The 12,874-nt window shown below is 30.8% G+C and overlaps 1 protein-coding gene across 1 annotated transcript; it reads right to left on the bottom strand.

Annotated features, from left to right (window-relative positions):
• Positions 1-12,456, bottom strand: LOC109435543 (killer cell lectin-like receptor subfamily F member 1). The gene is made up of 7 exons (XM_074326031.2): positions 12,282-12,456; positions 9,320-9,418; positions 8,347-8,493; positions 8,144-8,179; positions 3,089-3,228; positions 2,585-2,697; positions 1-567 (listed from the first exon to the last, which is right to left on the bottom strand). Exons 1-7 carry the CDS (start codon positions 12,364-12,366, stop codon positions 459-461), a joined length of 729 nt encoding a protein of 242 aa, XP_074182132.2. The 5' UTR covers positions 12,367-12,456; the 3' UTR covers positions 1-458.
• Positions 12,457-12,874: the final 418 nt, after the last annotated feature.

The raw sequence follows: 12,874 nt of genomic DNA, 5'->3' as shown, positions 1-12,874 counted from the left end.
TCACCTTTCTCACCCAGCCCCCCAAACTCCCTCTCATCTAGAAACCATCAGTTTGTTCTCTGTATCTATCAGTCTATTTCTGTCTTATTTGTTCATTTATTCTGTTCTTTAGATTCCACATATAAGTGAGATCATATGGCATTTGTTTTTCTCAGTCAAAAGTAGACAGAATTTAATAACATTTGTTGTAAATAAAAAAGAAAGGAATAAAAATGCTGAACATAAATGCATGGATTTACACTAGATTATATTAGCACAAAAATCAAAAAGATATATTTTAGATTATTAACATGGTTACTCTGAGGCTAGGACCAATGTAGATGATAGAGGGAAAATGGAGAAGAGATTTTGGTGTTTAATTACAGTTTTAAATTCTTATTCATGAAGATTAATATTAGAGACTGATAGGCAAATCTTTTGATCATTGATTATTCCACTATCAATTTTTTTTTTTAATTCTAATATTGACAAACCCATTTGAAAACACTGCTGCAGGTTTCAGAGTAAATTTTCTTTTCCTTGATGGTACCACAGCTATTTTCTGTAGCTGGTCCTTTTATGAAGAATCTGCAAAAAAGAGGATAAATACATTGTTAATCATTGTTGCTTAAGACATCCATTTGTATTTGCCCTCGTTTAATTAAAAAGTAATTCAAAATTTCAAGGCATTTTCAAATACCTTGACTCACTAAATACTACAGTATCTCTGTAACTTAGTATTACTGTCTGTGATTGGCAAAGAGTTCTCACACTGTCTGTGATTCTCACAGTGTCTGTTTGCACATGAGAGAGCTAAGAATAAATGTGTGCCCATAATCCTGTTCTAGTATCCTTTGCATTGTTCCATGTGGTCCTTTAGATTAAAAAAATAAGATTAAGTTACATGGACAGTTCACTTAACATTTCTTGACTTCTCATATCAAATTGTACAATGGTAATAATAATATTTAACCCATAATATTGTTATGGAGCTAAATGAATTGATGTTTGTAAAGAACTCAGCATACAAATTGAGCCATGTAAGCCCTAAATAATTTGTGCGTTTATTGTATTTTTATCCATAAACCAATATGATAAATACAATAATAAAATTATCTGCAATATACTGTAGTGTTAGTGATTTATTCTGTTAAGAATTTATTTAAACTGAGGAAAAAGTTTAAGAATCATGGGCAAGATACACATGGTCATAAAATTTTCCAAATTAATAAGGGGCAAATAAGTACTGGGTTATCATATTGGAAACCACACTGTGTCCAAGTTTTTATTTGAATTTTATATTGAATATATTTTGAACAAAAATCCCTAGGCATGGTCTAAATTTAAAACTCAATCTTATAGGCAGTGTTGAGTGGATTTGGCATGAGGGAAGAAACCTGTTAGCATGTTCATAAGTAGTCTACCAGATAATGTTCACTGTTACAACTCTACCCTCAGATGACACACACCCACAATTTTACTCTCCATTGCAAATAACGGCTTCAGTTGACTTCCTTAGATTGATTAATTTAGTACAGTGATATGGAAAATAAGTAATATTTAATAACAAAATAAGGGCAAAGACAAAATGAAACAACAGTGTCATTAATTGGTTGCTCTAGTGTATCAGTTGCTTATCACTCCTGTAATAGAGTACCATAAACTTAGTGGCTTAACACAACACAAATGTGCTACCTTACAATTCAAAACTGGTTTTATGGGAGTGAAAATCAAGTATCTGCAGAGCTGCCTTCTGCAGGCACTATGGGAAAAATCTGTTCATTGCCTTTTGCAGCTTCTAGAAGCTGTCCACTTCTTGGGCCATGGTTATATCAATTGGAACACTGTGTTTATCTTTACATCCCCTTCTTGGACTTGGGATCTACTTTCTTCCTCTTGTAAGGACTAGTGATTACATTGCGCCCATTTGGGTAATCCAGCATAATGTTACTATCTCAAGATTATTAATTTAATCACACCCTTGAAGTCTTTTTTGCCATGCAAAGTCACAGGATTTGGGGATTAAGATATGGAGATCTTTGGGACCATTCTTCTGCCTACCAACATAGAGATAAGATTTGAATTTACTAGTTTTACTATTTGTATTTCTAATTAAGTAGTTTATCATAAAATTAATATAAGCACACAAATATTGATGAAAGTTTTTAAATGCTCAATCATCTCATACAATTGAGGAGAGAATTTTGGATGATTTTGTTCTGTCTTATATTTCTCATTTGTCTTTTACCGTTATAATAATAAAACAATACCAAAAAAAAACTGTAGTTTTTTCTTTTTTCCCAGTTACTAAAAATGGCTAAAGTAAACATCGAGAACTTTGACAGCAGAAAAGTACATTGGTTCAGTCCATCTTTCTATATAACTGATGAGTAGTTTTTAAATAATAAATATACAGCCATTCTTTTGCTTTGAAAATAAAACCAAAATATCTATCATTACTCCAGTGAACATTAAATTATTTTTCATCCTTTCAATTCTTCAATACCAAGAACTATGTCAGAGTGGATTTGGGTGGACTTAGAGATTTATGAAGACAAGTTTCACAATAAACAATAAATCAGGTTGTCTTTTTGTAAAGACTCACATCTTTGAATCTAATGGAGAACCATCCACCCAGGTCCATGTCCTCTTCTGGGAGGTAAAGTTAAGCCCAATCCACACGTAGTTTGATTGTTTTAGATTTTTCTGTATAAAAGCCTAAAAAGTGGGTAATGAGTGACTAAAGGAACATAATATTTTAATAATTCAAACATACTAAGTAAAACTTTAAAATTTTATTGGACACCTAGCACTCTGCATGAGGATTCTTATGCTACTTAATTCATATCTAATTGTCACACACATTATATAACTATGTTATATATTATATACATACACATACACTACTGGCAAATTCAGTGCAAATATTCAGACCAGGATTAGCATGAGTCAAGTGAGGCAGTGGCTTCAAACACAAATTTAAGATGGTGCCGAAAACTCAGTAATCAAGGTAAATAATAATTTAATGGAAGGGTGGGAAGAAATTTGAGGAAAGCTATTTTTAACTGTAATGAGGCTAATACCATAACCATGATACGAAACCACTTGCCATTTGAAGGTGGTCCTGAATGATTAGTAGATGAGATTTTCTTCCCAAACAATACCTGTAGCTGTCATTCCAACTTTTCAACTCATTAGAAAACCAATAACATTTTTCTTGATATTTGAGCCATTCTGATGGGCACAATCCTATAGGCAAATGTGGGAAACAAAGAGAAATTAAATTATATATGTATCTCTGAAAATCAACTGTGAGAATACTTATGTGTTATATGAATAAGAGTGGAGCTATGATAAAATCACTCATCACAAAGTGTTCAGACTCAAAAGGTATCCAAAATACAAATAATAATTCCTGGGACTTAAGAAAATTAATTTAGTAAGATAAAGCAAAAGCCAGATATGAGGGATCTTTTTTGTGCCATGATCTAATTACTAAATATAATTACTAAATATAGTAACTAAATTACCATATAATTACTAAATGTATAATTACTAAAATAACATGAACCCATTAAGATATACATTGCATCAATGCTATTTGAGAGATTAGATAAAATAGTATCTATACCATTTGCTTTGAATTTATCCATATATAGTATTAGAATCTCTATCCTTGTTTTATGTGTGTAAATCTATTTTACTATCTTCCTTTTGATATTAAATGATATTAATTTATCAAACCTTTTTATAATTGCAAGTTCATCAAGTCTTTTGATTTTTCTTCAATTAAAATTAAACTGAGGTATTCTCAAATTGAAAATATCTGAGACTTCTGGCATAACAATGAGAGAAAGTGAAGTATATATAAAAATGTAAGTGCAGGCCAATGTAACTATTCAAACTTGTGGCTATTACAATCTTCTTTTTTTAACTGAAGTAAAATTCATATAACATAAAATTCACCACTTAATCATTTAAAATGCAAATGCTGCTGGTTTTAGTATACCCACAATGTTGTGCAAACACAACTACCATCAAATTCCAAAATATTTTCATCACCCAAAAATGAAACCCCATAAAGCAGCCTCTACCCATTCTTTTTACTCCTAGCCTTGGCAATCGCTAATTTGTTTTCTGTCTCTTCAGATTTGACTATGGTGGACATTTCATATAAATGGAATCATATAATATGTAGCTTTTTGTGTCTGGTTTTTTCACTTGGCATAAAATTTTCAAGGTTCATCCAATTAAAACGTATGTCAGTGCTTCGATCCATTTTATGGCTGTGTAATATTCCATTGCATGGTGGTATAGCACATTTTGTTTACCCATTTATCAACTGATGGATATTTGGGCTATTTTTAGCTATTATGAATACACCTGCTATAAACATTTATGTATGAATTTTTGTATGGATATGCTTTTCATTCTTTTGGGTATATGCCTAAGATTTGAATTGCTGGGTGATATGATAATTCTATATTTAACTTTTCGAGGAACTGCCAAATTGTTTTCCACAGTGCACACCATTTTACATTTCTATCAGTGATGTATGAACAATTTCTCCTCATCCTCAACAACATTTGTTATTTTTGTTTCATTATAGCTGTCCTGGTGGGTACGAAGTGGTTTCCCATTGTGGTTTTAATGACTAATCAATTTAAGCAACTTTTCATGTGCTTATTAGTCTTTTGTATATCTTTTATATAGTTTCTTTGAGAAATGTCTGTTTTGTCTTTTGCCCAATTTTTAATTGAGTTCTTTAGGGGTTTTTAGTTTGTTTTGGAGTTATGAGTTTTTATATATTCTGGATAATACAGATCTATTTGATTTATGATTTGCAAATAAGTTTTCCTATTTGGTGTGTTGTCTTTTCAATTTCTTTATAATGTCCTTTGATAAATGTCATTACTTTTGATGATATTTATTTTATCTATTTTTTATTTTGTCACTTGTGATTTTAATATCGTATTTGAAATCATTATCTAATCAAAGGTTATGAATATTTACATCTATTTTTTTCTTGTAACAATTGTATAGTTTAGCTCTTACATTTAGGTCTTCGATCCATTTTGAATTGATTTTTTTATAATGTATGAACTAAGTATCAAATTCATTTTTTGCATGTGGCTATCCAGTTAACCCAGCCCATTTGTTGAAAACATTGTTCTTTCTACATTGAATGGTTTTGGCATCTTTGTCAAAAATCATTTGGCCCTAGGTGTATGAACTTAATTCTGAATCCTCAGTTCTATTCCATTGATCTATATGTCTATCTTAAGGCCATGCTGTTTTGATTACTGTTGATTGTAGTAAGTTGGACATTGGAAAATGTGAATCTTTCAAATGTTTTCTTCTTTTTCAAGACAGTTTGCTATTCAAGATCCTTTGCAATTCCATATGAATTTTAGGATCACCTCACCCATTACTGCAGATAAAAAAACCATTAGAACCCTGGATATCCTCAACAATCTTGAGAAATAAGAACAAAGTGGGAGGTATAACAATACCTGACTTCAAATTATACTACAAGGCTACAGTAATCAAAACAGCATGGTACTGGCATAAAAACAGACCCATAGATCAATGGAACAGAATAGAGAGTCCAGAAATAAATCCATGCCTATATGGCCATTTAATCTATGACAATGGAAGCAAGAATGTACAGTGGGGTAAAGACAGTCTATTCAATAAATGGTGCTGGGAAACTTGGACAGACACATGCAAAAAGATGAAGCTGGATCACCTCCTTATACCACATACAAAAATAAATTCAAAATGGCTTAAAGATTTAAATGTAAAATCTGAAACCATAAAATTCCTAGAAGAAAATATAGGAAGAAACTTCACAGACGTTACCCGGAGTAAGATTTTTACTGATATATCCTCTCGCGCGAGGGAAGTAAGAGAAAAAATAAACGTGTGGGATTACATCAAACTAAAAAGCTTTTTCACAGCAAAGGAAACCATCAATAAAACAAAAAGGGATCCTACTGAATGGGAAAAGATATTTGCCAATGATATATCTGATAAGGGGTTAATATCACAAATTTATAAAAAAACTCACTCAACTCAACTCCAAAAAAACAAACAACCCAATTAAAGAATGGGCAGAGGACATGAAGAGACAGTTTTCTAAAAAGGACATACAGATGGCAAACAAACATATGAAGAAATGTTCAACCTCACTAACCATCAGAGAAATGCAAATAAAAACCAAATTGAGATACCACCTCACCCCAGTCAAGATGGCTATCATCAATAAATCAACAAACAACAAGTGCTGGCGTGTATGTGGAGAAAAGGGAACGCTGGTGCACTGTTGGTGGGAATGCAGATTGGTGCAGCCACTATGGAAAACAGTTTGGAGGTATCTCAAAAATCTGAAAATGGAACTACCTTATGATCCAGCAATCCCACTCCTAGGTATCTATCCGGAGAAACCCAAAACTCCAATTCAAAAATCTTTATGCACTCCTATGTTTATTGCAGCACTATACACAATAGCCAAGACCTGGAAACAACCAAAATGCCCATCAGTAGATGACTGGATTAAGAAACGGTGGTACATTTATGCAATGGAGTATTACGCAGCCATAAAGAAGAAAGAAATCTTACCATTTGCAACAACATGGATGGACCTAGAGAACATTATGTTAAGTGAAATAAGTCAGAAAGAGAAAGACAAATACCATATGATCTCACTTATATGCGGAATCTAAAGAAAAGAATAAGTGAATGAACTAATCAGAGACAGTTTTGGAGACATAGAGGAGAAACTGAGGGTTGCTAGAGGGGCGGGGGGGTGGGGATAAGGGGAAGGTGAGAGGTTTTGAAAAATGGTCGGTAACCAGAAGATGGTCATGGGGGTTTGAAAATTAATTTGGGGAACGTACAGAGGGATAGTGGATGGGGAGAGGGGGGTTCACACAGTGTGAGGGATATAAATGATAAACGTCTAAGTTTTGCTTTATCTTGTGCACCTGAAACTAATAATAAAAAAGAAAAAACATTAGAATTTTGATAGAGATTTCTTTCAATCTGTGGACCACATTGGTCACTATTGCCACCTTAAACAAATTGTGGTATATACGCATACATATAATGGAATATTATTCAGTAATAAAAAGAAATAAAATGCTGATACATGATACAACATAGATAAACTTCAGAATGTTATGCTAAGTACGACAGGCAAGACACAAAAGGTCAAATAGTGCATGATTCCATTATATGAAAAGCCAGAAGAGGTAAATCCATAGTGACAGAAAGCTGATTAGTAGTTAGTAAGGGCTGGGGGAACAGGAGATGGAAAGTAATTGCTTATTAGGTGTGGGATTTCTTTTTTGGAGGGGTGATGAAATGTTTTGTAACTAGACAGATATGGTGGTTGTACATTTGAATGTTCTAACATCATTGAATTGTTTAATTTTAAATATTTAACTTTATGTTTGTGACTATTATCTCAATTAAACAAGAAGAAAAAAGTAATAGAAAATTATTATCTTATAATTTGATATACAGTATTTAGATTGACTTTAATCAACGTTTAATAGTGGTTATGTGATTCCATGTTTACCTATCAAAGCTTCCTTACCCCTAAAAAGGTTCCATATAATACCCAACATAACGAGGAATTAGATAAAATAAGTGGTAAAACTACAATTTTTAATTGGTTTGTGACTTGTATATGTAAAACAAATAATTCAAAAGAAAAGAGTAAACCATAATATACACGACATTTTCATACGTGATAAAAGGGACAACACAAACTAGGGAATTAGAGAAAAATCCTTTGATAAATAATTATAAAATAAATGAATCTGCATCTTCCTCTCATATCATACTATAAAATAAATGTCCAAGTCTCAAAGAGTTAAGTGTTAAAACGTTAAACTAACAACAACAAAAAATTAAAAAGAAAAATGAAAGTAAAACAGATAGTTTTCCAAAATTCTGTATGGTTGGAAGTTCTAAGTTTAAAATCATAATGGATAATTCGTTAGATGTAATTACTTAATCTGTTTTGTATTTCAAAAAAAGGATAAGTATGTAAAACAAAAAACGTTATTTACATACTGCCTTATCATCACAATTATGTTCTCATTCTCATATTTATATGTCTCAATTTTATTTTAAATGTTTGGAGGGAAAAACCTACTTTTTATGTCCTGTTTTGCAGCCAGCTCTCCTCTCACTGCAAAAAAATAAAAGAATATATGAATAAAGTTTAGGGTGAAAAGTTGATTTATTAAACTCTTCATTGGTTTATTTAATCTATTGCATACATGTTCAATAAGATTTTTCAAACTTAGATGGTCCAAAAAAATAGAAACAAATATAGGTCAAACCGTTGAGAAATACCTGTAGCTCTTGAAACACAGTGGTCTGAGTCTTTTTTACTTATATTTCCTCTCGCATCACTATTCATTTTCAGGTTTCCAATATCATCATGTTGGCTTATATTTGAATTATTTCCTTTATGGCATTTTAGCAACACTCCTTGAGAAACTTGAGAATAGGATTATTTTAAGATTGGATAAATATCTTCTCTGTGCAATGTCTCAAAGACAAATTCTTTAGATTCATTCTGATAATTGGAACAAGAAATAACTGAAGGGATAACTAGAAATTTCTTTTTTTATTATCATGTTTAATGAAAAATAATTTCAAATATTACACAATTAATTCATTTATAGAACACATATTTATTTAGGATCCATTCTATGCCAGGCTTTGTCCTAAGAACTGGAGATACAGTAGTAAATCAAGCAAAGTTCCTGCTCTAAGGAGCACACATCTCTTTCCATGCTTTCTTGATGTTTTGCTGAAACTTATGATACTGTGTTTACGCCATTTTACCATACATATTTATCTAAAATCGGTTTTTTCTACTAGAATATGACATTCCTCAACATGATATTCCTTTTTTATTTAACTTTGGAAATTTGTACTAATGCTTGAGGTGTAGTAGTTTCTCAGTAAATGTTTGTTGGACAAAACCAAGAGTAAACGAAATACAATCTTAGATAAAATGTATTAAAATGTTTAAGAAAAATTATGGAATTCTATTCACAACTATCTGATAAATCAAAAATATGGTTTCCAAATACACGTCTTATCTCAAACACACACACATACACACACACACACTTTCCTCCTATCAGACTGTATGCCACCTAAGAACAAGATACTTGTTTTTACTGAATATTAAATACATTATTATGAAGTGTAACATACGGCTTTGTACATAAGGAAGAATGAATGAATATGAAGAGTCATAAGAGAAAAGTAAATATTTTTTGTATGTTTATTTATTAAAGAACTTTTAACTTACCCAACAGAGTCAGGGAGATCAAAGTCAAAACCAGAACACCATTTACTGTTCCAGATATTCCCAACAAGATTTTATACCTGTGCAATATCACAGAACAATCTGAGAAATTAATCATATGAATTAGCTTAGAAAAGTACGTTTCCAAGAAGTGATAGAATTGTAATAATAGAATTGTATATAATGTTAGTTTTGAATTCAAAGGATATTAGGCAATCAAAAGCATAAAACTTAACTAAATAGAAAAATACATATTTATTTTATTTAATAATGATAATACTCTGATGGTCAGAAGCTATGATACAAGTTATATTGAATCTTAAAATAACTGCTAATATTTGACATAATTAACCAGTGGGAAAAAAGACTTTTAATATATACACCTAATAATTTCCCAAACACACATACACATACACACACACACACAAACACTCACACACACATTCAGGAATGTGGGCATGTACAGTCATATGTGTGTGTGTATATATATATATATATATACACACACACACACACACACACACACACACACACACAAATAAATACTTTCAAATTAATCATTTGCTTTAATATTCACAAGTCATTTCACCTGCTTAATTTACTAAGGATGTAATATGAATCAAAACTAAATATGACTCCTGGAACCTGCTATTTTAATCTAAAAAAAGTCTTAAAATTCTTTCTAATCCATGTAATAATGGGGCTTCAGCTTCTCTTTAGATGGTAACCTCTTTTAGAGTGACAAATGTTTTATTTTTCATGTACCAGCACTGCTAGGTTGAAGATAAGAGTGTGCACTCAGTGATGGCTATTAATCAACATACTGATATCATTAGACAGAAAGCAAAGAGACTCATCCAGTGTCTCAAGTGTAAATGTTGTTATGTTTCTCAACCTCATTAAGACAAATTATATTGGTAGACACTGGCTTATAGAATTGTATGAGTAATTGGTTTATACTAAATATATTTACAGCATCCATATTTTGCATAAAGTTTATGTCCTTATCAAAGATAATTTTTGCAAATGCATCACAATGATTGATAAGAAATCACTCCCATAACTGTGATTTCCTTACTGTTCAGTCAATAAATTGAATTATTAATACTGATTTCATATTCTAAATTCTCTTTAAACCTATGGAAATAGAGGAGCTACATTTGAAGTTGCGAAACTCTGTCAAGCCATGTAGAACAGTAGTAGTTCAGAGAAACAGTACACAATTTTTCTCTTAACATAATATTGACAAACATAGTAAAATAAGATACATCCGAATTCAGTTAATGAATACACTGCATTTCCCAGATTATTTTTGAATAGTTTGATACATTAGTAATGAATGATAACCAATAAGTTCCAAGAATTCAACGTATGTGAAAAAGTTATTTGTTTATTTTTATAAATCACATAAATTATTATCAGAGCACATTAAGAACTAGCCAAGTAAACATTTAAAAAGATAGAAATATGAAAAAGTACAATCCTATGGAGGGATATTTGGGAAAAAAAACTAGCAAAATTAAATAGGCATTTACATTATCATACAGCGATCTCTCTCCTAGGAATCCGTCCTGGTGACATATTGGCGAAGTATGAAAAGACATATGTGCAAGACATTGCAACACTATTTCTAATAGGAGTATAATAGAAAAAGAATACAAATATCATCCATGTCCATCAAAAGGGGGACTAGTTGGATAAAGTAGTTAAATGGGGTGAAAGGAACAGGATGGGTGCTGGCTTTATGGACATTGGAGATAACTGGAAGTACCTTATCACATAGATTTGACTTCTAAATATTTTACATTATTATAAAGTAATTATAATTATATTGTATAATATGTATTATATATCATTATAATTGCATATGTTTACATATGCATAATTATAGAATAAGATAAACAAAAATTTTTTAAAGTGATCCCTACCAATAAATTGGAATGTGAAGTAAAGAATCCTAATTGGGTAGTAAGTTAGTGACTTACCTGTAGAGAAAGGAATTAGTTCAAGTGATTTTAAAACACTTTGTGCAAGGCCAATGGAATGAAAATTTACTAAGGACAAAACAAAATGCATAAACATTTTAAATCTGTTTTAAGTAATTATATTATTAGTGATACTACTTCTATAGTGATTCTGAAACTTTACGTATAGGGCAAAACTTATAATTTCTCATTATTAGTGCGAAGAAAATTCTGTGTGTAATAACAAGGTTTAATTTGTCAATTAGATTCAAATGCAATGTTTTAGTCACCCCAAGATTTACTAAAACTTAGCAAGCTTTACTAAACATTAGCAAAGGATACATTAGTAAAGGATGAATATTAGCATATACTACTTAAATAAATAGAAATTGCAAATTTATTATTTGTAACTTCCTGAGCTCCTTTTATTCACCAAAATATATTCTGATTTCCAAGTGACACCTACAAACTGAGTGTGCAAAAAGTTTGCACAGAGGAGCAAGTGTATTTTGTAATCTTTCAGGTTAATGTCTCTATTTTCCAAAACAAAATTGTTCACCTGGTAGAAAACGTATTTTAAAGCTGAATTAAAAATTGCTATTTAAAATGCTATATTTTATGAATAATGAGGTGGATGACTGACACCAAATATTCATTTTTTAATTATTAGTTTGAATTCAATATATATATTTCCTGAGAATATATTTAAGAAATTATATGAGATAAAATATCACTTTAAAGACAAATAACTGTTAGTCCCACATTGATAAATGAGAGAGACACAGACAGACAGAGAAAGAGAGATGACAAGACAAAGACAAAGAAAGGGAAGCACCAAAAAAAAAAAAAAAAAGAAAAGAAAAGAAACAGTTCAAGAACAGACAAGAACAGAATATTGGAAATTATTACCCATATTAATAATATCCATGTTAATATTAATCCATATTAAATACATAACCTTATTAATTCACATACTTGAAAAAAAATACTAAATTCCATACCTTTAAATTTAAGTTGGGATGTTTGGATTGAATTCCTTTTTTTCAACTGCACATTCAATGTCATGTATCTGTCTTCGTCTTGCATTTTCAATGTTAGTGAATGTATGTGTATGTATATGTATGTTTTTAAACTATGATATGAAATAAGAATATAATAAACCTGATGCTAATCAGAGCTTTGTCCTCAGACTACTAATTTGTCCTCAACTTGTCCACTCAGGGTACATACAAGGGTTCACACATTTATCTTTGGTGAAAACCTCAGAGGAAATGTTTGTTTTTCTCTCATGACCCAGATAACATATAATTTCTCAACTACCCACCACATATTGAATTTAAAATTATATTTGTTCTTTTAAAAATGTCTCCTGATAATCCCAGAACGTCAGAGGAGTGGAAATTGTACCCCTTTTAGAGTTGCCTATTTTTAGCCTAAATATGTAAATTTTCAATTACACTCCCTTATAGTGATATTTGATTTAATATAATAGCTTGCAATTACCTAACAGTTAAATTATTTTCTGATCCTAAAACAACATTGATTAAAAATTATGCTAATAATATAATTATGCAATTTGAAGAAAAATACTGGC

Source organism: Rhinolophus sinicus, chromosome 1, assembly GCF_057876585.1.
Source record: "Rhinolophus sinicus isolate RSI-liver-muscle chromosome 1, RSI-T2T, whole genome shotgun sequence".
Classification (NCBI taxonomy): Eukaryota; Metazoa; Chordata; class Mammalia; order Chiroptera; family Rhinolophidae; genus Rhinolophus; species Rhinolophus sinicus.
The sequence above is the reverse complement of the archived record's forward strand: the minus strand, read 5'-3'. Positions and strand labels throughout refer to the sequence as shown.

What these genes read in the sequence shown, in the direction of transcription:
- LOC109435543 (XM_074326031.2), bottom strand. Translation starts at nt 12,366, where the DNA reads ATGCAAGACGAAGACAGATACATGACATTGAATGTGCAGTTGAAAAAA. An exon ending in CTGTGTTTCAAGAGCTACAG is followed by an intron (nt 8,180 to 8,346) that starts GTATTTCTCAAC and finishes ATTTTTTTGCAG; the next exon opens with TGAGAGGAGAGCTGGCTGCA. An exon ending in TGCAAAACAGGACATAAAAA is followed by an intron (nt 3,229 to 8,143) that starts GTAGGTTTTTCC and finishes ATTTGCCTATAG; the next exon opens with GATTGTGCCCATCAGAATGG.